The sequence below is a fragment of the Apteryx mantelli genome, chromosome 7, assembly GCF_036417845.1.
Source record: "Apteryx mantelli isolate bAptMan1 chromosome 7, bAptMan1.hap1, whole genome shotgun sequence".
NCBI classification, from domain to species: domain Eukaryota; kingdom Metazoa; phylum Chordata; class Aves; order Apterygiformes; family Apterygidae; genus Apteryx; species Apteryx mantelli.
This window is the reverse complement of record NC_089984.1, coordinates 38,764,632-38,792,021: the sequence shown is the minus strand read 5'-3', so window position 1 is coordinate 38,792,021 and position 27,390 is coordinate 38,764,632. Positions and strand designations below refer to the sequence as shown.

Genomic DNA, 27,390 nt, shown 5'->3' with positions numbered 1-27,390 from the left:
GCAACACAGTGATGTGTCTAGCTGCTACTGTAAAAAAAAATCTCTAATAATGATTGCTATGATTTCTGCCTTCTGAAGGAGCACACGTTTTCTTTGAAGTAATCAGGCATTTGTTGCTAGGCAGTTAATATTTAAGGTACCTTAAATATTTTAATGTGCCTGTGCCTGCTGTATCTAGGCACCAATATTTGTTTATGTTATCATTATATAACCCTTCCTACCTTATATCCTTTGTTCACTGTAACTGTACCATCAGTAGCCATAGTTAAATTTCAACCCTGATATTTTTCTTTCCACAGAATAGAAGACTAAAGTAACTACTGTTAAGAATTATAAAATATCTCTGATGTAGATTTATTCTGTGTCTGGATGTCTTGCACTGCTAGCATTTTTTCTTTTTTTGTACAATCTTCAAAAATGAGTAAAATATTTAAAAGAGTTTGAATGAGGCCATTTAAAAGTTAGTAGTAATTCAGTGCACTTTCAGCATCTAATCCAGACACTTACATGTCCCAAAGGTACAAAATTCTAAAGTTTTGAAGTAAATCATATGTTTTCAGTATTTTGGGTGGAGAGGAGCCCAATTTAAATCATTGGCTCAAAATGCTGTTAACATCACCCAGGCATGTTGCAATCATGCTTTGGTTCGGTTTGGTTATATGCTTTGTTTGGCTTTATACCTGATATCTAGACATCTAGAAGTTTTGATCAAGTTTTGAGATTAATGGTTGAGAATCAAGATCACCTTTAACTGGAGATATAAACTTCTTGACTTGGACAACAGACTTTTTTTGACCACACTCTCCAAACTGTCCGAAGAGAAATCTGCATATACAAATCTGCTCCATCTCACTCCTTCCTAAGGGGAAATGGACCACGAGAAAGAGAAAAGTTTCATGGTGGTTGGGAAGACAACTGAGGAGAGCAGGGATGAGAGGTAAGATAAGAGCTGATCAGAAATGATGACACTGAAGGGGACCCTGGGGACCAAGTAAGTACCAGCACTTATTGAAAAGCTTACCTAGGGGTATGTCTTACCATTTCAACTATCCTTTGGAAGTAAAAATCTTCATCTCTTTTGGCAGCTGGGCGATACTGCTTTAGGTTTTACTTAGCTTAAACTCAATTTTATTCAAGTAAAATGGATAAACTCCCTAGGTTAAATTTTGTGGTTCTTACTAATAGATCTGCTCCCAGGTCTGCACTTGGAAAGACGAGAGAGACTAGACTCTTCATATTCTTTCTCCTAGATCTATATGGGTTGCAGAAGATATTCATCATCTGCCTACCAGCCCTGTGGGAAATATACCAAGAGAATTATTCCAGACATTGCTCATTTCTGCAAATGGAAGGAGCTGAACTTTTCTGACAGGACAGCAATGGATGGGAACTCAAAGTTCACCAGATGACTAAAAGCAATAAATCAGGGCTTCACACTATAAGGTAATCCATTTAATGATTTTGTAAATATAATCTATTCATTGTCAGATGCCACAGAAATACAGTAGCCAGGCAAAGTTCTATACTCCTTTGTTGCGAAAATCAATGTATTTCTTTTAATTGTTTTAAAACTAATATCACCCCCCCCATTTTAAAAAATGAATTTAATATTTGTGAAGGCAACTGAACAGCCCTGAAGACTTATATCCTCTGTTTATCTACTGAATGAATATAATAAATGTAGTGACACTTCAAGCTTCATTACATTTTCTTGCCTGCTCACCTTGTTCATAGGTGGATACCATTTCTTTTCGGGAGAAGCTATTTATTTTCATGACTGTTCAGTCTACAGCCTTTTTATTGAGACTTCCAACAATAGCATCAATTAGTGAAAATTCTAACAGTGATTTCTGCATGTTGTGGAACACACTTCACTGAATACTGTATGATCATTGATAGACGTCAAACATAAAGGACAAATGATGAAAAACTCCATACTCCATTTTTAATTCTGAAACGTGAAGCTTATCTTTATAGATCCATGCCTTTTGGCATTCTTTTCTGAAATATGCATGGAAAATGCACTTTTCTTTTTATAAACTGAAACTTACTGTGAGACCCTCGACTTCTGTTTGACCATACTGCAGGGGCATACGATACTGAAGGCTAGACCTGCTCCTTCCTTTTGTGCAGAATCCCACCTTCCAGAGGTATCAGTGAAAATTCAGGTGGGCAGTAACTGAACTAGCCTCTCCTCTTTACTATTTAAAGTTGGCTGGTTAAAATTCTGAAACAGAAAAGAAAGGTATTTGTCTGAAAATTGGTAAATGTTACACTGTTTTGTAGCTAGGTTCCTGTCCATTTTAAAGTAACTTTTGCTTTGGATTCCATTCATTGGCATATGAATACATTTGTATCTAGTGTTACAGAAGGGTGGACAAATCATTCACATTCACATAGTCATTCATAGGAATGTAGAATGATACTATAAACAATATAATGAATGTGTTGCTTGTGTAGAGCTAGGAAATCCAAATTACCAGTATAAAAGGATCGTTCTTTGTGCAGCAAGGCTAATGAGTCTTAGTGTCATCTATTTATCTTTAAGCAAATGATTTGCCTTGAGAGAAAAACAATTTAAACATACTATTCCATGTGAATGTCCTATACCATTATGAGATATTCCTACCCACATAAATAGGAGAAAGTGCTAGTAAGATCCTTTTAACTACTGCTAAAATGATTGTGTCCAAATGTCATTAATGACAGCATTATGTATGTATCCAGAGAAACATTTGGATTTTGAGTCTTAATATTTACCCTATTAAAACTCCAGGAAATCATATTTTGTATGATTAACAAATGACTTCAAACTGTATTCTATAGCCTGAACTACTGAGTTCAGATTAGCTGTTTCTAAAAGCCTCTCTTCACCTTTTCATTTTTTTTCCTTTCAGAAAAACTTTGCGTTATTGGGCAATACTAGTTTTTGTAACAAAACCAAAATTGATCCTGTATTAAATGCTTACAGCTGAAAATTTGGCTTTTAATTTCATAACATGCCTAAATCTCAGTACTTGGACATAACAAGTCCTAAAGTCACAGAAGTTACTGTCTGCAATTAGTCCTTTAAACTGAGGCCACTGAAAGTTTGTTTGTGTATGTCTCATTTAATTCATGTTCACGATGCAGTAGAGTCTTTATTTGGTTACATGCATATTTAAAAAAATCAATACATGCACATCTAAGGAGGCAGATGAAAAACCTAGCAAATCAAAATCTTCTCATAAGCACACTGAGATTAGCCTTCATCCTCTTTAGCAGCTATATGCCAGCCAGCAGAAGCTTTTTTTGTATTTCATCTGTCATATTAACAAGTAAACCACACATGACATCCTCAGCGAGTACACTAAGTCTGAAGTGCTGGCTCACATTGCTGCTAGAGTGTAGGGAGGGATGAACTACCTCCCTGAACTGCTGTGCTGCTTTCCTGTCCTGTGGGTGGAGTTTGGCTTGTACTCTTTTCCTTCCCCAACTTGTCTGGAAACACAGCCGACCTAGCACAAAGTTGAAAGTCAAACATACCCCAGAAAAAGGGTTTGTGCCTCCCCCTGAAGAAAGGGAGGAATCTGACACCAAACAGTGTCACAGTTCTGTCTTAGTGTGTTCTTGGGGGCAATGTAAATATCTGTTGCTCCTTCCTCAGGGTGGGACACGATTTGGCCATGTGTAAATAGTCAAAATGCTATATTTATAGGAAACACAATGCCTCACTGCTGTGATAGTTTAAATATAGAGAGCAGGCCACTACAGGCATTTAAAATACCATTAGCTGGACAAGATAGCGCAATCAGAAAATAGCCTAAGCTTTTACTGTGATTCTATGTACAGGCTTCTCATATCCCTCTTGCTACTTCTGTATGAGTTGAAGCAGGGGAAGCTTGCTGCCTTTCGCTGACTTAGGAATTACTTGCTTATTGAAAAAATTAAATGCTTGACATTGGTTCAAATAAGTAACAGGCAGCTTCAGTGCTTTTTGTTATCAAAAAGCCTTTGGGTATTTCTGTGTTTGCAAACGGCTACTGCAAATCCAGCACTTGTATTTGAATATCTTGCTTTCCACAACACAGTGTGTTTGCTGTTTGTTGCATATGACTGTATTTGAAATGTAATGTGATGTAATTGTTATTGTTACTATTAAAAGCCTAATTACTTTCTATCTGAATTTCAAAATCAAGTTTCCACAGCTTCTCAGTGAGGGTCAAAACACAGGCCAGCTCTAGTGCAGAAATGTAAGTTACAAAGGCTCCCTTTCCTGTCCTTTGCCAGCTACCCACATCATAGGTACCAACACAAGGAAGCAAGCAGGGTCTGCAAAGATGTAGAGTAAGCACAAGCTTACAGGGAATAATAGATGGGAGTTTTTGTTTTATCTGCTTCCTCTTTCCCTACTCTCCTCCCTCTTCCCAGTCTGTATGCAAAATCTGTAGCTGTGCTGATGTGTCAAGACATACATGCTGGGTCAGGTGTAGTTTGAGCCACAGAGGAAACAAAGAGAGACTGTGACTCAGAGCAACAATCTTCCAAATAGGAAACTCCAGGACAACCAGATGTACTTTCCCTTATTAGGACAGATCATGAAACCTTTCCTCATTTTGAGTGGTACCTAATTCTACAGTAGTATCACTGCTTTTAAACATCTACTTTTAAAGTGCTGCTAAGCAGAATATAGTTCTAGCCCTACCTTTGCTTCTTTTTAAAAAAAAATATATAGCTGTAATTAAATTTGACTCCACCTACTCTGACCAACATTATATAGTGCAATATGCATCAGTCTCCATTAGCAGCAGATGACATTAAAAAGATAGCACCTGTTTAACTTCCTGTAAATAGTATGTTTTTAATGACTGCAATCTGAATTTCCACATTGCTAGCTCTGCTAATGCAGTATTTTTGATGGGAATTACTTCTATTGGGCTGTTAAGGCAAACCAGAAACAGATAGCCTTAAGCCTCCCACAGGCCTTGCTTATAGTTTAATTGTGTGAACCCAGAGATGATTTTCCTTGATTTAAGTATTTTTGTCATATGATGTCAGAAATGTGTGTCCTGAACTGAAATATAATCCTGCAGGAGGAATGTGTCACTGAAGTGAGTTCATACAAGAATTATGCAGGCAGATGAACTTTCACACCTCTTATGCTGGAATGCCTACAACGCTGCTCCGAAAGCTAGAGTAGCCAAATGGTTACAAGACACTGTGTATTTTTACATAGTGTTGTTGACTATCAAAATGAAACTAAAAGAAGCACCAGTGTTCCACCTACAACTAAGCAGGCAGTTCATAGCCTGTTTTTTATTTCAAGATGCTTGCTGTATTGCAACTTACACACTATATATTTTTGTTAAAATAAATAGTGACAGTTCTAGACTATCACTCTCAGCATGCCTCTCATAATCAGGATTTCAGATGGGTTTAAACCTAATTTTTAATCTATTCTCCTGGTGATTCAGGTGTAACTCAATAACTAATCAATTGCCTTGAGCTTCTGTATTAGATGAAAGTTTTCCTCATATGCTGTAAATATAAACTATCATGTTAAAGACTTGTTCATTCTACAAATGAAAGTTAAAGACAATTTCTGGAGTCTCATTCTGACTCCTTTCTTACTTGCTCTCATTCCACACTGGTTTGACTCTGTTGCTCTCATTTTACATGGATGTAGCTAAAGTATGTTTTACACCCCTTGTCTAACCACTCTGTGTTGTCGATCACAACTACAAAGTATTTTTTTAAACAATGCAACTGTTCACAAAACAAAGAGTGCCTTTAAATCCCACTGGCTCTATGAATACAAAGTATGTCTGGCTAGAAATTCAGAAGTAGTAGTTAATAAAAAGCTAGTGACTTTGCAGGACAAGAACGCCCTAAGGTAAATTTCTGCAAATCAAATAGCAGCAGATATGAATTTCTTGATGTTATAAAAAAAACTATTAACTGGTGACTATGGGGGGGGAGAGAAGAGAACAGGGGGAAAAAAAAGAAATGCTAAGCTAAATTCTTCCCTCACTCCACACATGTGATAGGAAATGAAATTGAAAGGAGGCCAGTGAATGGAAAAAGACACTTTTTGATCTTGATAAGAAAGCAGCTGTCAGACTTCAACTACAATGATGTACTAAAAGAAATTTCTATTTTTAGAAGAGTGTATTTGAAACTGATTACTGCCCTTACATTTCCAGCTTATAAAATCACAAGACTAAATTAGGCTTCTATATTATTTTATTTCCCTCTTAAAATATAGCATTGAAGTCCTGCACACATATAAATATCCCCACAGTTTCTTACACACTTTCTATCCATCATTACTTAAAGTGCCCAACTGTGAACATTAAAAATAAAAATAAAACATTACCATTGGAGTAGCTATACTTATAGAAGGACTGGTATTCTGACAAGGCAGGGCATTAATTTTACAAAAATCACCTGTGAAAGAATACACCCTAATACAACACTCATCAATATTAACCCTGAAATTGTTCTTTTTCTTGCATTCAGCTGACCTAAAAGTGATTAAAATACAGGGTTTGTTGTTGAAACATTTTTTACATAGTGTAAGAATAAAAGATAAATGCATTACTTTCTTTCTAACTCCCTCCTTCCCCCACGAAGTGTTTACTGTGTCCCAAGCTGCTATGTTGATTAAAAACCAGTTGAAAAGAGCTCTGGAAATGCATGCAACTTAAAAATTCACTTAAACACACTTTAAGTTATAAAGTCTGAGAGCTTTTAATTTCAGCATGTGGCTATGGTTCAGTAGGATTATTAGATGTGTTTGTTGTGGTGGCAAGATTGGTAAACACTTCTTCCTTAGTTTCAGGTTGATGTCTTTCCATTTTGGTTTCCTCTTTAGCATCTTTTTTACTTTTATCTTCCTTGCTCTTGATTACCAAAGGTTCAATCTCCATGATTTCCTGTGGTGGCTTAGGCTCTGACAAAGTTGACTGAAGTCCATCAACTTGAAGTGGTTCTGGGACATCTTCTGCTTTCTGTTCAAGTCTTTCCAAAATGTTCTGGACCTTCCTTACACCATCTCTCCTGGCCTGGCGCACATCTGCACGACCCTCGGGGTCCACTGAGTCTAGGGCTAGCAACTCTTTGGTCAAATATTCTTCAATCATCAAGTATCTTTTATCAGTTTTCTTGCCTTCAAAGGAGTCGACTGCCTGCTCAAGCATTTGTACTTTCTCCAGAATTGCCTCCACTTTCAAAACACCAGGGTGCTTTTGAGGTTCTCCCATTTCCATTGTCTTCACTGTTGCAGTTTCTTCAGGAGCAGGCCTTTCCTGTGGGGGCACAATCTTAGCTGGGCAGGGAACCTTTCTTTCCGGCATGGCTGAAGGCTTCTGGGGTGGCGGTTTGGAATCTGGTTCCTGGTGAGTGACCTGAATTGGGATATATGGTGAAGGCATCTCGGTATCAGGTGGTGGGACTGCCTTGTTTTCTGTTTTGCTCTCAGGTGGTGGGGATGGTCTTGGTGGCTCTTGAGGTGGGACTTGTTGCTGAGAAACCTGGTGAGGAAGACAAGTTTGTGTTGAGACATAAAAAACAATACTTATTTCATTTTAAAACAAAAAAACCCACAAAATTAACGAAAAGGAAAGGCTTAGTCCAAGATTTTCAGGAGTGACTCATAATCATGTATACCCAGTCTGAAACCTCCTAGACAAACATCTTGATTTTCAGAAGATATCAGTACCTATTCTTCTGAAATTCAGGCCCTTCCATCAGTCTCAGGTTGGAGTACCCAAAAAGGCACAAGATGCTCTTTAAAATCTAGGCCTTGAATAGTACTTAAACATGAAAACTACATTACAGGTATGACAGGCATTTGGCAAAGGTGCTCCCAAGCGCCATATCCCTGTACCCTTAGCTCCTAATGCTGGTTCTGACTCTAATGACTCAGTAGGGACAAGGAATGTGGAAAAACTAACAAATAGGAAAGAAAGCAGAGGAAACAAAGACAAGAAAGTTTCCCTTTCCCCTCTTCTTTCCATTACCACCTCCAGCTTTGCCCACCCAGCCCACAGCTCTGGCAGATGTAACGAAGCTACCCGCCTCCCATTCTGCTCACCAAGCCCTCCCTCCAAAGCATTGCCCACACCATGGGGAGTTCAGTGTAATTGGCCCAAGAGCCCAACAGAGGAGTCTTGTTCTACACTGCTCTTGCTATTCTCATTTAGAAGTGAATTTTAGTACATTCTCTTGTGTGTTGGTGGTGAACGTAATAAAGTTTTACCTAACATCCAATTTTCTGTAGTTTTAGAACTGCAATTTTAGAGCATTTCAAATGATTCCTGTGCATTGCTGAATTTTACTATTCTAAAACAAAAAATACTTAAGAGTTCAAACAGTAATTGTTTTAAAGATCTCTGAGATTACTAATACCAACTGACTCTCACAAGACATTAAACTTCAAACCACGAAATCCTGCCCATGCTCACAGAAGTCAGCTCTACAAGCAATTTTATAAAATGGAACCTTAGAGCAAAGCCCTGGCCTGACTGAAGTCAGTAAGGTTTTTCCAGATGACTTCAGTGCAGTCCAGATGTCATCCTCAGTGTGTCACCAACTCAGATATAGTATGTCTTGAAGAGTTAACAGTATTTTGCTGAGTTTTGATCTCCTTTTGGGTTATTCTTATCCCATTCCCGTTTTCAAGATATTACATTTTTTGCTAGTGCTTGTTTTTACTGGTTTTATTTTTAGAGTGTTTGCATGGAGAGGTTACTATATCAGTCTTACTCACTGTAGCTTTTAGAGATAATCCCTGGGGTTACTACAGAAATAACAACCAGTCATCAAATCAGAAATCTATTAGAACTGAAATGAATAGGGTTTTGAAGTCTTAATGGAAAGCTGGAGTTCACAAGACCTGTATTTTCATTGCCCTGACATCTCCTTCACTTATTCAGGCACACATACAGTGCTTTTGGAAAGGTACATGATCCAGCTCTTATGGATGTAAACACTTGAAGTAAAATACCTACATGTATATTTACACCATGTAAATAAGTGCCCTGAATTTCAAAAACTCATCTACACTGACAGTCTGTTATGACTTTATCCACGTAAACACTGAGTAAAATTTGATTAGGGAGCTCAAATTCTCACCCCTAAAAATAAATTAGTATTAAAACCTAGGATATGTCATTAATTCTGAAGACTTGATTGGTCTGGTCTAGCACAAGGGTTTTCAGAAGTATTAACCTAATTCTGCTTCTGTCAGTTTCAATGTAAAATCTCTCCAGACACGAAATCTAGGTTTATTTTTTTACATACCCCCTTTCCCCTTCCACACGCTCACAAGTGCCAATAAAAGTTAGCTTTCTGTGTTGAAGAATTTTTGACTCAAAAGATATTTAACTGTAGTCTTAGTAAAAAGTTTGTTTAACATGAAAAAATTTTATTACATTAAAATGTAATGGAAAGTGGCTAGTTTCCACCTTTACATATCTAAAATAAACTGTATCCAAGGGCAGAGATAGGCATAAGGTATTGTTTCAAAATGGTAGGTTTACAACCCGTACTTCTAAGGAAGTTATTTTTGTTTAAAATTTGAATCAAGTTTTAGTCCTTCCCTTCTGTTATAAAGTCTATTTATTTACAGATAATATATTTCTAGAATAGGTTGAGCTTGTAGTTTAAATCTCAGTCATTCTTTGTTCTGACTTTTTTGTTCTGGGTGTGAAGTATGCTTGGTATGCATTTTGGGCAAGCTGAACAGCCTGTGGAAATCTTGTAACATCAATTTGGACAAAATAAATAAATGTCATTTTCTAACACTACATTACTGCTATTGAATCCCTGAATTAAGAACACTAAAATTATTAAATCTTACATGCAGTATCGGACACTGTAAGTTGGTATTTAGTGGTAGAAACAGGGAAGACGAAGGAGGAGTCATACTTACTGTGAAATTTATTAGTTCAGTATACAGATGAAGAAATGTTTGAAATTTTTGATCAAAGAAACATTAGTGTTAACATACATGCCTACTGGTCTAATTCAAGTCCTACTAGTCTTAGATTATGAGAAAAGTAGTTTGGAAGGAAGACCTTCACTATTCTGAACAAGCTGAAAAATTGTTGTTCCGGGATATTATCTGTCAACAAAAATGTCCTTTGTGTAGGAAGAAGAAAAAGGTTTAAGACTAGATTTTGTTGATCCTCTTTAATCACAACTGAAATTACGTTCTGCATCTGATGCTATTTTAAATAGTTCGAGACATTTGTGAGGTGTATTTACATGAATGCCGCAAATCTCATAGACCTGGTTTTCTTCTCACAAACATACTGCAACATCAGTGACCTCAGTGTAATTACACCAAATTAAACTCTGATGAGAGGAAATCAATTTCTGCGTGTTAAAAGTGATTTGCTTAATGTAGTTCAATGACCTGAAGACTTCCAAATCCTGATAGGTGGAAAGGTAACTTGCTGCTAATATATTATCTCAACAACAAAGCTGTTATCAGTCAGAATTTCTCAATTTGTTCAAATCCAGTAATGGATAATGTTTTAGGTGCTTTCATGTACCTGTTAGTATGAGCCAACTTTTCAACTCTAGCCATATTGAACAAGTAACTGGCATGTATTTACCTTCCCCAATCTACATACCTGGGGTCTGTCTACAACTGTCTGTACTCTGATAGAAGCTGGGGACTGTATCTGAGTGGTAACTCTGGCTGGTGAGCTTTCACGACTTGATGAACCTTTCTGAGACATTCTGAATGGAGACTGGGCTCGTGCTGTCTTAGACTCCCTGTCATCTGGTTGAATTTTGTGAAACACTGGTTGGTGGGCTTGGTATTCACTCTGCTGGGCAGGGTAGTGCGTCTTCTGTGCCTGATGATAGACTTGAGATGGCTGCCTTTGGACATTTTCATGGATCACAGGAATTGGAATATAACCACGAGGAAGCTGATGGCTTCCTGTGTTGGATCTGCCAGATGACTGAGGGGAAACCGTTGGTGAATCAGAAGCTCCAGGAGACTGAGGCTGCCGTGAAAACAAAATCCATTATTAATTTTAACCCTCACAGTACTTCTTATTTCCAAAGAGAAAAGAAAGAGATAGTCATGGAAACTGAACCTGTGTTTCTGGCATGCAAAGGATCTACTTCCGTACTTTTTGCCAAGCGCCTCATTAGACAAACCACAGAACTAGTGAGAGAGCATCATTATTACAAGTAGAAACCTGAGCTACAGCATTCTCATCCCTCAAATGAGCAGGGAGGGGATGCTCAGTCAGAATGTTTTCTGCTTTTACATGGCTGTTCCTGTCTAAACCTGTTAAATTTGAGGCAAACTGAAGTTAAACAAACAAATTATATGCTAGAGACAAAAACAAACCACTAACAGAGGCACACAAAGTTTAGCCTTCTGATCCTGATCACACTAACAGATTTTGTTCTGTTTTAAACATGTAATTCTGTAGCAGGCGATGGCAATGTACATACGGTTAATGCCCTTTTTTCCTTCTAAGACTTTCCAGTAACTTAGCCCCACTGGCACCAGCAATGATAGCTGCCATAGTTTAGACCTGTCTTAGCATAGACCTAGCACTGCAGTCACTGCTGAATCCAGTTCCCAGAACGTGTATGGTTCCACGGAACAGGGAAAGGCAATTTATTAGTTCACAGCCCCCTCCCTCTTTCCTGACATGCCATCACCTACTTGGCATGAACTGGATCAGGTGTCAGACCATTCTCTGAGCTGATTTAACTCCCTAACTAGGGGGAAAAAAGATTGTTTTCTGACAGGTTTGTTAACTGGCTCAGTGAAAGGCCAGCTAAGACTGAAGTTGGCACAAGGGAAAGAGAGGACAATACATCCAGAAGCGAGAGAAGGGCAAGCAAGGCAGGAGAGGAAGGGGAACAAGACCTCTCTTTTGGTACCGGTGACCTGTTACATTACTTCAGCTATCTATGAAACAGCAACCTTAAATAAATAAATAAATAAATAAATGCTTGTTTGTATTACTGTACCCATCACTGCCACTGCTGGTGGCCTTGTCTATGTGGGTTTCAAAGGCACAACCACAGGGTCTGGTCAGTTAATGCCCACACCATGTTGCCTAAATTTGTAACAAGAATTTCTCAGGACCTCAGTAGCTATCCCAAAGCACTGCAGTAGGAGGCACAGATGACATGTTCCTGAAGCCAGTTTGGGTATGAGACAAAGCACATAGCTGTCCAACTGTACTGCATTGGGAGAAGGAAAAAATGACTGTACAGATTGGACAGTGCAACTGGGGAGTTCTGGCTACACCAGGGAAGAACAAAAACAAGAAACCATGCCCTACACCAACCCAGCTATAAGAGGGGTACATGGACTGAACTGCATGGACAAAGCATTGCTAGTTGAGAGAACTGCTAACAGAATTTTAATTACATTGTTCAGATTCAAAACAAGTTTTAGAGCAAAATCCACTACTGCTGGATTACAGACTTGTTGATATGTTTTCGAATTCATAAAGGCTGAATTTTCTGCTCATCTTCCTTTGCGTAAAAGTGAGGTTAGCATTTTAGTATATTACAGGGATACAGTTTCTGCTAATTTTCTGGAGAGAACAAGCAAGCCAAAATCATACCTTCTGACACAAAAAGCAAGCAAGGCAACTTTTTTTTAAAGGAGTTCATAGTTTGTAACTATTTTAACATACCACTGAAGGACAAAACCATTTTACAATTCATTTTTAAAGCTGTATATATATAAATTTATACACTTAACAAAAGTGAAGTATTAAATTGGAAAGCAAAGATCGCAACAGTACAAACTTTTAGTACAAACAACTAAAGGTTGTTAGCTAACTAGCTATGTTTATTTTTGCCTCATTCACTTTTTTCACTTTTTTTTTTTTACTTACAGCACAGAACACAGGAGACTTGCCTGCATACTCAGCTTACAGAGTAACTGGCATAAATCATAAGCAATCCTCATCTACTGTAAGACAACCTGCATGACTCAGAGGCTCTCTCTTCTCAGAAATAATTTACATGCATTCGTTTCTGCATAATCATTTGAGAATAAGAACTTACGATAGTAGAGAAATGTTAAATACTTATGCTGAAATGACTGTGCACTTTTACATTTTAATACTCTGGAAGTATCTGGAAAACATAATCCTGTGGTAAGTTTGGATATCTGAAGGATAAACTACCCTTGTGACATTCAGGTCATAAATGTTGCAAAGACTAATGCAAACACACCCTAGCAATATTGACAAGTTACCTCAGGTCCATGTGTAGTTGGAGCTTGGGCTGTTGCAGCTGCTGTTGTCTGTCCACATTGTTTATCTGTTGGAGAGGCTTCAGCAGGTCCCCTTGAAGGGGACTCGGAGCGGGCATAGGCCCCCCTTAAAGGTGGCTGTGCCTGCACTGTGGTAGGCACAGCTTCTGTCTTGAACCGTTGCACACCAGGTTGTGGAGCAGAAAAGCAGGGGTGCTGCTGTCTGTTATCAATGCCTTCATGGATGACTGGAATCGGGATATAGCCAGCCCGGAGTTTTGGGTATCCCATGTTTGCTTGTGGTTGCTTTGGACTATCACGAGATGGACCATTTGCTGATGACTGGCCTTCCTAAAAGTTAAAAACATGACACAGCGTTTGCTAGCAGCTCAGCTCAATGCACCTCATAAGGAAAAGCAGCCCTAAAAGCCCATCTTAAAAGCAGTATCAACTGCGTATTAGAACTTCAGACCGTCCCAGTTCTGAGCAGGGTATTTAGCTATAGTTGCAAACAATTCGGAACTGCAGGTGAGAGAAGAAAGGAAGCTAAACAATTTTTTTATTTATATGTCTCCTTCCCCCCCCCCCTTCTGATAAATACCAACTCAGGCTTTAAAATATCCGCCCAGTTACAACAGAGTTTCTCATTTAACATACATTACTTGCATATAGCCACTGGTCTACCCACTTCATATGGAAACACTCTAATTTAAACAAGTGTCTGTGAGACCAGAACCATTTCCTTAGCACATCTCAGAATCTACCAATAAATAAGATTTTGCAGTGTTTGTTGGTCTTGTTCTTCCAACTAGCTAAGAGTTGCTGATGCTGGATACTGAAGAATATATTTGCTTTCAGCTAAAAGAGGATTCATTTCAGTAAATATTGAGGGAGAGAAGAGGGGAAGACAGGATAGTGTAATAAAGAGGAAAGTGCTGAAAAACAAAATAAATCCCTGTGTTGTCTGAGTATGCTTACTGGACAATATCAAAGATCTGGCAAGGGTGGAAGTGGTTTGTACTAAGATCCCTCATAAGTCCTCTAATAAGTTCTTCCTGCAACGGTCATTCTATTTTGAGGCCCTGCTAGGGCCAAGTTCCAGATGTATCTCTAAGTCAGATCATATAACAAGCACCTCTGTCATTCAGAGGGTAATGTCATTATTCAGTAAGAGGAGAATTTAATAAGGGGACATATGGTGCAAGTGTTAGAAACCCTATTTTTAAAGAGGTGTTTAAGCTGCAAAAATATTTAGTTTATGTAGCCTCTGTATACAGAATATACTCATTCATTAGGGAAGAATTAACTATTTTATCAACCAAATTTTGAGTGTTCCTCCTATATGGCAGTATGTCTTTAAAAAGCAATTTCTGAGAAATCCTGTAAGCTACGAAACTGCAGAGAATAACTTCTACTATTCAGTAAGTTAATAAAATAAAGACAAAAAGTACAGAAAGGAAGAAGTTTAAAACCAGAGGCCCTGATGTTGTACTTGTTTTTACTGATGAAAAAAAGTCTCTACAATCAGAGGAAAAATCCTAAAAAGGCACAGAGGAGAACTAGGCCCAGAAAGTTCTCACAGGAAAATAATTTGAGGTTGGTTTTCCCAGTTACAGAACAAGGATGATCTCATGCCAAGTTCTGCACTGGGATCCACCACCAACAGATGAGTCATTTTAATTCACTCTACCAGGAAACTATATTCATCTGCTGAACACAGATGATCTAGGGACTTCAGGACCCTGAGGACCAACAACTGCATTACTTGTCAATTCACCTTCTGCTGGACCAATGAAGTTACCAGTATAACCAGAATCTGCAGTGCTCCTGGCAGGTGTTTCTTCTAGGATCTGGAGCGGCATGCAGCTGTGCCAACAAACTGCATTTGCCGGAAAATAAATTTGAGTTGCGCTCAGCTAGCAACAATGTGAGGCCATGTGCAAAGCCAAATTTCTGCCAAGTGAGCAGAGCCGACCAGGCTGCCTCCCAGTGAGGAAAACTGATGATTCGACACTCGGAAGAAACACCTTGTGGCTCAGTGCTGACTCAATACATTCATGCCTGGCTCGCACCAGCTGCTCCACACACTCTCTCCGAGGAAAGCTCTCCTCTGACGGAGGGGGCAGGCAAGCTGTGGATGTCACTGGAGAATTCAGAGCAAGCCACCCCACCTAGATTCAGATCTCCCACTACTATAAAAAAGAGATTCACTCACTTCAAGCATTGTCATACTCCCTGTAGGAAGGGTCAAAGCTGGGAAAAGTTTAGGTGTTGAGTGGGCCAGGAACACCTACAGATCTCCCAACAAGGGAAGTCTCTTGGCCATGGTCACTCCACTCATGTTCCACTCCACCTATAGCAAGTTGCAAGTAGAATAATTCTACCCTAAGGGATTAAAGGCTAGCTCCTACTTTTCTTGGCATTTTAAGGATTTGCAGTCTTTTGAACTGTTCCATTTTGGGATGAGCCCTTCAGTCTTCTGGAGTAATCTCTAAGCAAGAAATCCTTGCCAAGGCTTCAACATTCACAATGTCCCATTCCCTTCTACCCTCTGTGAATACCTTCCCAGGGTTTTGATCACGGGTTTCCTCATCCGTATCATTGTTTTCAGATCCTTTCAGCTGCCCTTGTTTTGAACCATTTTAGCAATCTGACAGATCTGCCTCTGCAACTTAAGCCCTGGTTAGAACTACAAAACAAGCAGTACAAAACCAAAGAAAAAACAGGCTGGATTGCTTTTTTAAACAACTGAGTTCATATCTGAAGTGAAATTTTGGGCAAGTTTAACCCATTTTTTTAATGGAAGTACTGCCCCCTCTTTAAAAAGAGCAGCATAAACTACACTCTTGTAATTTGTCATTTATTCTTACAGCTGCACACAACTTATCCTGCTCCTGTGAAAAGTTAGCATTTAGAGTTGGTCCTTTGTTCCAGGGTTTTCTTTTCCCCTATGGTCAAGTCTGCTAACTAAGGAACACTTTTTCTTTTTCGGTCTCCCAACAGTACTGTTAAATTGAAGCTGTCCTCAGTAAAGGAACAAATGCAAGTTCCCTTTTTCTTCCACTGTCAGTAACTCTGATGCAGACAGATCACAGGTTTAGGAAAAGTGCTCTCATCACAACTGTTCTTCCTGATCTACATTGTTCTTTTCAATATTTAATTAATTTTTAATTCCATAAACAGTTGCTTATGTTAGCCAGTTAGCATCACATTCTCAACATTCCTTCTTCTTTCTTGTTCTCTCCTGTTCCCTTTCTCCCCACAGTTTCATATGTCTGAAAATGCAGAATCTACCTTTTGAAACACCCCACATTGAGGAAAGATAGTGGAACACACTGCCTTAGCTGAGTTAGACTGCTCCAAGTGTTTGGAACTCATTTTTAATGCAGATCCAGCACAACAGCAGGGCCATGCAGATACCCCAACATCCCAGTGGTTATGCTCACTACGGGACAGCCTACAACTGCCAACCTGGACTAGCAGGTTCTGGGAGACTCCTGATAGGAGAAGCTCACTGGTATCGAGGGATAGCGTGACAAAGGAGGAGGAATGGCATCAAGCTCTAGAAAATTCCTATTGCAATACTATGGGCAAGAGATTCTTGGATTCCCTCTGAACACTTTCATTCTCAAATTTCACAGCATAGCCAGCCAGGAGACCAAACATTTCTTTTTCAGTTTTTATTTGCCCTATAACAAACACATTTTTTGCTTGTTATATTAACAAACATTTTATCTGAAAAAGTTCTGAGTTTGCATTTAGCACAAGCCTGCATAAAAAGATATGAACAATAAATGAATAAATGAATTAAGACTCAGCCCATCCTCCTTCCCAGTTCAAATATGGAAAGCAGGAACCAAACTCCTATTACTGCTTAAGAAAACAAAGTAAATTTCTCCTCCTCTCACCCAGGGAATCAAGAAGTATTTTGAAAATAAAATTGAAAAAATTATAAGAAATAGAATATTACTGAAGTTTCTCATAAGTAGAACAACTGACAACTAACATTATAGGAATCCAAGTTGTGATCAAATGTTCAGTTTATATTTAAGTGACAGAATGCCCAAAAAGAAGGAGCACGAAAACACAAGAAACTCCCTCAAAAAGCTCATAAATGTTACAAACAGTCCTAGCCTACATTTCAGATAGCTTTAAACAACACCAGAAACTCAGATCCAATCCACCATTCATGAATCACTACTATAAAGAACACCGGGCAAGTGCTGGTCAAACTAGAAAGAAACTGCATTGCTGTGTTTTGGACAAGCTGCAAGTGACCCAGCCGCACAGTGCTGGAAGATCAGCAAGGGAGGAATTGCAGCCATCACACCTCTTGGGAAGAGGACATGCGTTTCTGTTGTGAGGTCATCACCACGATAAATAAAGGTGCAGCCAGCACAAGTTGTGCAACTGGAAAAAACACTTCATACCCCCACATCCTACACTTGGCTTCCCATGGAAAGGGCATGGTCCGGAACAACACTAAAATCCATAAACTTACTCACACATTTTAAGTGAGTTCTGCAGTGAGTTTAAGTGAGTTTAAGTGAGTTTTTGTTAAAAACAAAATGTCGTAACAAAACTCCCTCTACCAGCAGTCCTATCTGGAGTGGATAATGCCATAACTCCTAATGTGCCCCAATGACTGCTCAAATATTGTTTCAGATTGAAAGACAAAAACCTGCAAATTCAGACACTGCTTATACAAGCAAATTCCCATTTAAGAAAATTAGATGGCTGTATTTATATACTGAAATCTGTCAAAATATTCTGCATGCAAACTAGATTACTTGAATAGTTGTATCAAACTTGGAATCTTCCTTTTAAAATTACTTGCATATTATACTTTTCATTCCTCTTATACTAAAATTATCTGCAGAAAAAGAAGTTAACGAGCAAGTTTTGCTACAGTCATGTTCTAACACTTTTCTTAAACTGTGTTGATATAGTTGTAGAAACTACATCAATTCACTTCTCTAAAATATACATATAATATACACACCTAGCACTTCTGTAGCTCTTATAGAGCAACAGTACAAAGATTTAAATATACACTTGTGTTTTGTAAATATTATCTAGCAAAAGAACATAAATTTTACTTTTAACATTACCAGTAGAGAAAATATGTCTTTCTATATGCAAACAAAAGGTCTATTGACTTCAGTATGGTTATGAACTTTTAAATTGCTGTGGTAAAGAATGTCATGCAAATAAAAGTATCCAGGTTGTTCAAAACACTGAAAAAATGCCAGTAGAAAATATGGCTTATGTTGAAAGCGCACTTCCCATAATTGTGAGCCCTGTTCAGTATTTTTAGAATGTAGGGAGTAGTACAATCCCATTCTTTCACAAGAAAACAGAACAATGTAACTGAAATGAGTGACTGACATATGGCAACTAAATAGTCCTTGTACATACACTCAATATATATTTTTAATCAGAAATTGCCATGAATTACCTAAAAAGCCAGTGTTATCTCATATTCAAATCTAAGAACGGTGTATCAAATCTGTTTACAAAAAATATATATATGTTATGGACAGGCAAAACAGTCCATATTAGAATTGGATTCCATATGCTCTCGTATTTCACTTTTAGACGAGTCAGTATTTTCTTCTCTGTAGAGAAGTCAAGTAGATAAGTCAAAAGTATTACACTGCCTTTGCTACTGATAAAAATCAGCACATTCAAGTATTTCTTGTAACTTGATTAAAATACTAAAAAGTTTCTCAACAGTGCTGCGTGTTTATGTGTATTAATAGTACAACACAATCATAAGGTGTGTTTCATTAATACTTCTCAGAGAATTAATACAAGTGGACAAGGCAGAGACTGATTTGCTCTAAGTACTGACCCATAACTTCCTATTACTCTATTTCAGCCACCGAGGATTTTTACGTGCTCATTCTTTTACTCACAATTTGTGCTCCAGGATATAGACTGAGCACATAGGTATTTGAGCAAGATATCATTAGCTAATGATTGAAGGCAGCCATGAATAAGTTTAGTCTCATGAGCTGTCTTCATAGAACTTCATGTCAGTCATATCATGTAACCTATTTATACACCAAGCTACTTCTGATGTTTTATTTAATGAATGCCGAGTTTTATTTCATAACTTACACATGCGTAGGTGAACCTGGCTTTTGTTCTCTCTTGTAATTATAATGTTTATTATACAAGTATTTCATCAGTGTACGCTCTAAGTGGCAGAGGGCAATGATGTCATTAGAAATAAATAAACACTATTCAAAATTGAGGGAGAAATTTAATCATGAGTCCTAGGCTGTTCAGAACTTGAGAGCCTTACCAGAGCCAACCTGTTGGCTATCTTGTGGACTAATCTTGTTTCAGGAACTAAAATGGTTCCTTTATTGATCATTAAATTGATTCTTCTAAAGCTAAAACATCTTGGCCCAGGCATGAAGACACTTGCCCTTTATGCCCAAGAGTTGAAGTTGGCCATACAGAATGCATCAGATGGGCTAAACTAAACATGTTCTGACAAAGCAGTGATTTCTATAAAGAGAGGAGAAATCTCAGAAAGAGAGTTGGTGTGATCACCCACCCTGTCAGGTTTAATGCACTGGTTTGAAGAAAAGCCCTTTAGAGCGCTAACAGAAATTTCCTTGTCAAGGATCATAAGAATGACATACTTTAAGGTATTTCTGCTCACTGCCTGGTTGCCTAAGAAGTAGGTGGCCAATCTATTGCTTTCTTTCTATTAGCTGCGAGCCAGAAACTTAGAACACAGAAAAAAGTAAAGCCTCAAGAAGCAGCAAAACACTGCTCCCATAAAAAGGAGAATAAATAGTTAACAAAGAGTCAATTGTGGATTTTACAGGCCATGGCTAGTGTCTTTATTTTCTGCTAAATTTCATTTTGCACATAGCAGTTTTTTTTATTTCACTTTCTTAAACAGCAATTTTCCAACACTGTAAAAACACTTGCTATTCTGCACCTTATTTATCAATTGTGAGTCTTTGTCATCAGCCATAAAAACATACTTTTGTGCTACCTGGCCTACTTGGTGATGTTAAACAACTCACTTCACCACCCCATGTCTGTAAAACCAAGGGGGAAAAAAAGAATCAAAACAACAGCTTCTGTAAAGTATTTGAAGATATTGCATTTTTCATCTGTAAATAAGTAATGTAATTTTAAGAAACTTTGTGTTCATAAGCCATTTGTTCTATTTTACATTTATTTGTAACTTGGCATGAAGAGAAGGCATAGCTGCCACAGAAGAAGGTGGAGACAGAACTTACTTAGTGAATGATATTGTCTCCATACTTCAAAGCATACTGGATTGTTATCTGCCTTATCATGGTTCAAGTGGGAACAATTCTATTTTCACTATGTGGTTATAGAAAAGTCATGCTGGTGTGTAAGTTACAGGTGTTAAAAATATGATTGTTGGCACGGTATTCCTTCCTTCTCATTTAGATAAAAGGTACACTGTATTGGAAGTTATAAAGAATTATGTAAACAAAACCGTTCTTACCTTTCCTCTTGCATGATTGCCCAGACACTGCTGCATTATTTCTAACGCAATTTCTTGGTGTTCTCTTTTCTTATTTCTAATTTTTCCACCTTGTTTTCAGATTAATTGGTACCTCCATAAATTAACTCCCTGTTTACCACATTCTATCAAGTGTGGCTTTAAATAACTACACAAAGCAGCTTCATGGAACTTGGACAAAGCCAGTACACACTCCAAAAATCCCCTACTACTAATATTGCGGCTTCTACACATTATATACTTTATATACAGCACCCTTTTAACCCAGCTGCATAATTTATTAAGGAATGGATGATATATAAACCCGACTGTGGCAGAATGCACATCAGCAAACAGAATGTAAAACACTGCAAGTAAAACAGATCTAAAATGTTACCTATTCTCACATTTCCTTCCATTGATTAGAATCACTGCAAAAGATCCAGAATTTCAGAGAGGCAGCATTGACTTTTCAATGCAATTTTCAATTTGGCCTACTAGGAATTTTTCAGTCAACTTGAACATGAGAAGCCAGTGCTCAAAAATAAGGTCAGTGCTAAAGAGATGGGAATCTAGTGACTTAAGACTTATTTGGAGAAGCAGAGAGAAAAGAGGTCTAAGTCATGAAGTAAAATAAAGGGTGAGGATGGAAACTTAGATGTAGGTAGTTGTTCCCCAAATACTAAAGAAGCCTTCGGTAATAGGATAATATAGCTTTTTTCCTTTGTTTAGGCCTCTGCAGCCATTGTTGGAACCAATAAATTTATCACTTTTATGATTGTTCCAGGACTTGAAGCTGCACCAGCTAGCTACAATCTCAAATATAAGACACTTGTGAGTTATTGATGATCACAATATTAGTTCAGTGAATCTCAGCACAGCAGTCAGTTCCTTTGGCCTATTTTTAGTTGCAGTATTTCCCATTAGGTTTACTGCATGTGAAAGCAACATATCCAAGGGGCATCAAAGAATATTCATACAAGCTTTATTTCTGTTTTCTTCTTTAAATATAATCTATTTTTAATCAACATTCTGGGCAATACCCACTAAATGATTTAACATTTTAAGATGATCTTGCAGGAAGTATGCTGAGCTATGATGGCATAAGCTAAGACAGAAAACAAGCAGCAAGTAAGCATGCAAAATCAATAATTCTAAAGAAGAAATTATAGGAGGAACACTTTTCTAGTAAAAGTATGCATATACATGCACCATGTCATTGATCATACTCTTTTTGAATGACTTATTATTAACTAATTAATCACTTGAAGGAAAATCATTAGTCTACCGAGATGTTTTTGTTAATAATTGCTTTTCAGTCATCTGCAAAGTCATGGCTTTTTTCTCACTGGAGTCTGGTAAGAGATTTTCTGTTCTTTCTTGATCAGTTCTTCCTAATCCAGCCTGATATTGCAATGATTTCATATAAATAACTGGGCTAAATATGCGCAGCATGGATACACATCCTTTCCATGGGTGGAAAAAAGGCCAAACTAAGTAAGAAAATAATAGAGGGTCATTTGAATCAAAGACAGGCAGCTACATAGTGAAATGGAAACTCAAGGTCCGGTTCCACTGATTTAAAATGACTCTGTCATGGGCTGAAATTTTTGAGAGTTGAGCCAGGTTGAGAGCTCCTTCTCCTTCAATCTGATTATAAATCTGGTATAGTTTACTGCAGCCAACATACTTACATTGGTGCCAAACACAGAGTAAGTGAGAAGACCAAGATCAACAACTCAGATAGAATGGGACTTTATTATTACTATTGTCTCAACTACATTACCCATTTAGCTAAAAAAGCTCAGTTAGCTTTATATCTGTGCTCCATACACTGCCCACTTAAAATGTAATAGCTCACTTGTTCACCTAAGTCTCTTAAAAAAAGAGAATGAATATTCAGGGACAGCATATGGATAGATATACTGTAATGGTTAAAGAACAGCATAAAGGTGATCAACAAAATTACTAGTTCACTGCCTGATTTCAGTAGTTTATCAAGAGAATAATGTATCAAAGAAGTGAGTACAAATTTTATATTTGTATAATCATCTTAGCAAAAGATGCATGAGGTCTGACACATTAAGTCAGTTTTTCTAATTCTCAGATCACTCCTAAAAACTTTAAGTTTTCAGTTTTGAGTTAGCCTAAGAATGAGAAGAATTGAGAAGAGTGTTAGCACCTAAACTCTGTCTGCCTATATCTGTAATTTAGTCCTTCTTACTTAAGTTAAAAAAAAAGTATCTAATGCCTTAAAAAATCATTGCTGGATTTAAAATTCAATGTCAGTGATTAATCTCTGTTTTCTTTGGCACAGACTAGCTACAAAAATAGTATTTAGGAACAGAAATACTTTCCTTGAGTCAGATTCTGAGATTTTGCTCAGTGGTACTTGTGAAATAAAATGGTACTTAACAAACTAAGATTTCAGAAGCTGTCCATTAGTTTGAGCAGATTCTCTAGACTCTGACAAATGGTCTTATCAGATCACAGTTACATACGACTTTTATCACCAATAAACTGGAGATTTTTCTGTGAGCAACATCAGACTGGAGCTCCCCAAAATCAACAACTTTTCATTTTCATCTTTGGGTCCATTTCTATCTCAATAAACAATCCAGAGGCATACACATTTCTGTTTCTAGTGCATATTATCAGATTTTCCTGTTTGGAAAAGAATGTATTCCACCAAAGCCCTTCAAAAGCAGGTGCAACTTTTTCTATTTGTAATAACCCTTGTAACTTGGCAGGAGAAGAGTTACTTTTCATTACCACAGATTTCATATCAGATAGGGCTGAAAATTTGTTTTGTTTCAGACACCTACTCAAAAGAATGCTGATCCATTAGAGCACTTCATATTCCTGTTTTCACACAATTACCAAAAGCAGCTTAAATGGGATTTTTCTCTTAAATGGGTTAGCATCAAGCAATATTTCCATAACAGAAGTCTTTGAGTAAATAGCACAGATTTCTTCTCACCTATGTTTTATGGTTTTAAGAAACATACTTACTATTTGTTATTTTTATTGCCATAGCAGCCAGTGTAACAGGTGCCTCATTATACTAGGCAGACAGTGTCTCCAAAAAGGAATTAAAGCACTTTTCCTATGCCATTCTACATATTCACATTATTCAGTTATGCTTTTCTAAGGCTTCTCTGCATTATTACCAGAATGATACTTACATATTAAATTAACTAGCACTTAAAAAGCTGAAAATGGGATAAAAGGGTGTCTTGTCAATTTTGATTCATTTCCACACTCTCAAAATAATACCTTGTATCTACAAATGCAACTGCACTAAGTTTCCCTGGATTCAGCAACTGTATGATAGAAAAGTATGCCCCATTCATTTCTTTTAAATACCATACTGCTCTCACACTGAGATTTCAGTTATGAACTGCACTCACAAAATAGGCTATTATCAATCATTTAGTATTTAGAAAAAATTAAATTCTTGAAATAATAATCTCTATTCAGTGCTTTGATCCTCATAGTTTACGTAAGGCTACAGAAAGAAAAGGCTGCAACAGGTATGTTGAAGATACATTTTGAAGATACCAGGTATCGTAGACATGTTTTACATACAATTAAATCCAGTTTAATTTCTTTTACAACGGACTACTGCTTAAAATGACAACCCCAGCAGCACTTTTTTCCTGTAAGTAGGCGCAAGGCTCTTGCCAGCACGATAAAACAGTGAAGCAGCAGTTACTGTCAAGGGTTAGCTTGACACGAGCGTCGTCACGCTGATCAAAGCCTTTTGCTGCCCCGCAGCAGTTTGTCAGCTCCACTCGGCAGGCTTCACACAGGCAGCGCCGCACCATTTTAAAGGGGACAGCCGTGCCGTGCCAGCTGAGTCCCAAAGCCCGGGGAGCCTTCCCTGGCAGCGAGGCCAGCAGCCGCCGGCCTCCGGGCTCCCGGCCAGGCGCGCCGCTCCGCACAGGCCGCCCCAGCTTCCTCCGCCGCACAGGCCCCAACAGCACCCTCTGCCTCTCCCCGGGGAGCCTTCCTCTGCCGGGGCGCGGCGGAGCCCTTTTCTAGATGGCAATTACGGGTGGCATTTTGAACAGCGAGGCTGGCCAAATCAAATCCTCTGTGTCAGTGCTTTGATATTAATGCTTCATCGCTACCCATTTTACTGAGCTGCAAAATCAAAGGCAAGCTGTAAAGTCTGGCGTACTGGGGATGACAAAATGTTATTTGCAAGCAAACACAAGAAAATCCCATAGGAATTATTTTTCCACCAAACTTGTAACTTCTGGTTCAGCTCAAGTTTCCAGCACTTTCTGTCTAGTCATTGCATTCTTTACAAAAATGCTAATACTGGTCAAATCGCTATATTTTCGAGAATCAAGGGAGTTTGACTTGAAAGAGCCATTTATGAGGGCCCTTACAAAATCACAACCGTTCTCCCCTCAGCTGCTTCTTTCCATGGACATATTTGGACTAGGATGAAGCTTTTCTCTGAGCATGCTTAAAAACAAAACCAAACCAGACAGCAAAATTACTGAGATAGTTTGTGACCAGAAGAGAAACCTTGACAAGTTAGAGTCTGGGTTGGGTTTCTTATTTTTTTAATGGCATTCATTGTTTGGGCTATTCGCAGCTGAAAAATACATCAAAGTTTGCGTCTTCCCAGGCAGGCTGGGTGGACTTAACCAACTTTAAATAAACATTACAGGGCCGAGGTATCAAATGATTTAATGCACAAAAAAGGGACTGCAGTGCGTCAGAGACAAAAGGCAGCTCCTGGCCTCACTGCATTGCCATGCACTGAGGAGAGCGCCGGCCGCGCTGCCCCTCACCCACCGTCGGGCAGGGGCCGCCGGCCGCGCCCTGGCCCTCGCCCCCCGCCGCGGCGCCAACGGCCGCGCGGCGCCAACGGCCGCGGCCCCTCCCCGCCCCCCGTCCTGCTGTGTCACGGCCTTGCCCTTCACGGCCACGGCCACCGCCGCGCCCCGCCGCCCCGGGCTCCCGCCCGAGCTTCTCCGCGAAAGTTGCGGCGGAGCGGGGCGGAGCGGGGCGGGGCGGAGCGGAGCGCCCCCCGCCCGCGGGTCCGCCGTACCTTGGCCGCCTCGGCCCGCAGGCGCGGGTCGCTCCAGGTCGTGGTGCGGCTGTTGTGATCCACGAAGAAGGGCCAGCCGGTCTGCGGGTCGATCTTGATCTCCCAGCCGGGGGGCAGCGGCTCGGCGCTGCCCTCCATCTGCACCAGCGGGGAGTGAGTGGCGGCGCTCATGCTGGGCGAGCCAGGAGCCGTGCCATGCGCTGGAGTGTCAGGCGGGGAAACCGGCCGGGCGCCTTTATCAACCAGGGCGGGGGGAGGGAGGAGACAAGGGGCTGGAAGTGTCTGGAAATAGCTGCTCCGTGCCCAGCGGGAAGGCGGAGGAGGGGAACGGGGAGGGGAAGGAGAAGGAGGAGGAGGAGGAGGAGGAGGAGGAGAGTCGCGGGGCAACTGGCCGGCTGGAAACTTCTGGTTGCGTCTAGCGCCACTGGGCCGCCTCTGGGCCGCCGGGCAGGAGCTGCCCCTTGCGTCACCCCGCGCTGCTCGCCCCGCACGGCGGCTCCGCACGGCGGCTCCGCAGGCCCGGGGCAGCGGCTGGAAGTTTCGCCCCGGCGCTGCGAGCAGCGAGCACGGCCCGGCCTGGCCGGGCCCGGCCCGGCGGGAGAGCCCCGCACCCGCGGGAGAACCCTCGGCCCCGCGTGGCGCGGGTTACTGGCGATTTCTGACCAGGGCTGCTTTGCTTGCTGTCGCACTGGAGCGAGCCCTTTCTAACCGATCAAGGGGACGGCTGCTGCCCCCAGAAAGCTACAGTCTGGACCAACCCCCAGGGCTTCCGTAGGAGGCAGCACAGCAGATTGTGTGCTGAGCGAGTCGTCTACTTTTTTGCAGGAATGCGAATGCGTTTTACAGGTCCACTTAACAGAATCAGTGCTTGATGCAGACTCTGGAAATATGCGTAGAAAAGTAAACATAAAAGATATGCTGCTTTACTATTATGTCCAGTTCCTGCTACGAAAGTGTAAGTCTGATGCACGAGAATGGGATTTTTAGGCAAGCATTGTCCATGGAGAACACAGCCCTCCAGCATACTCACAGCTTCCTGTGGTTGGGGCATAACAGCCCATTCATTCTTTCCTACCTCCTGACATAGTGAACAAAGCCCAGAGAATGTCCTGCTTGCGCTGTGACTGATAACTTAAGGTTGTAATTGACTAAACCGGGCAAATAGCAAATAAAAATAATGTTTATTTCCAAGAGGGTGGACAGGCATGCTCTTCAGATTCGGTTGTTTTGATTTTCTTTAGCTCTTTGCAATTTAATGTGTCTCAACCCTCTCTTTGACTAATACCAAGGAATATATCAAAGGGTAAAGCTTTAAAATGTCTTCCTCTATGGCTGCTGTATCAGCTTATCATGCACTCCCCATAAGTGTTTAGTTGAAGGTAACTGTACTTCATAATTGTTCCACTTGTAGTCATCTGACAGACATGAGAAGCCACAGATGCCTGTTGATAGTTACTTTAAGTAGAACAGTGAAGTGTCCCTTAAGTGCAGACATTACCTGCTGCAAAGTTACTTGCTTCAAGGAATTCAAAGCATGCATTCCTTGGAGATATTCATTACTGAGGTACCTCTTACTTAAGAAAAACCTGC

General features: G+C 39.6%; 1 protein-coding gene across 1 annotated transcript; it reads right to left on the bottom strand.

Moving 5' to 3' along the window:
• Positions 1 to 6,204: 6,204 nt before the first annotated feature.
• BAG3 (BAG cochaperone 3) lies at positions 6,205 to 26,070 on the bottom strand. The gene is made up of 4 exons (XM_067300319.1): positions 25,801 to 26,070; positions 13,235 to 13,582; positions 10,620 to 11,000; positions 6,205 to 7,511 (listed from the first exon to the last, which is right to left on the bottom strand). Exons 1-4 carry the CDS (start codon positions 25,969 to 25,971, stop codon positions 6,747 to 6,749), a joined length of 1,665 nt encoding a protein of 554 aa, XP_067156420.1. The 5' UTR covers positions 25,972 to 26,070; the 3' UTR covers positions 6,205 to 6,746.
• Between the last annotated feature and the right edge of the window lie 1,320 nt (positions 26,071 to 27,390).

Coding starts and splice junctions, on each gene's coding strand:
- BAG3 (XM_067300319.1), bottom strand. CDS start 25,971: ATGAGCGCCGCCACTCACTCCCCGCTGGTGCAGATGGAGGGCAGCGCC. Junction 13,583..25,800: donor TGCGGGCCGAGGCGGCCAAG/GTACGGCGGACC, acceptor TTTAACTTTTAG/GAAGGCCAGTCATCAGCAAA. Junction 11,001..13,234: donor CAACTACACATGGACCTGAG/GTAACTTGTCAA, acceptor TTTTCACGGCAG/CCTCAGTCTCCTGGAGCTTC.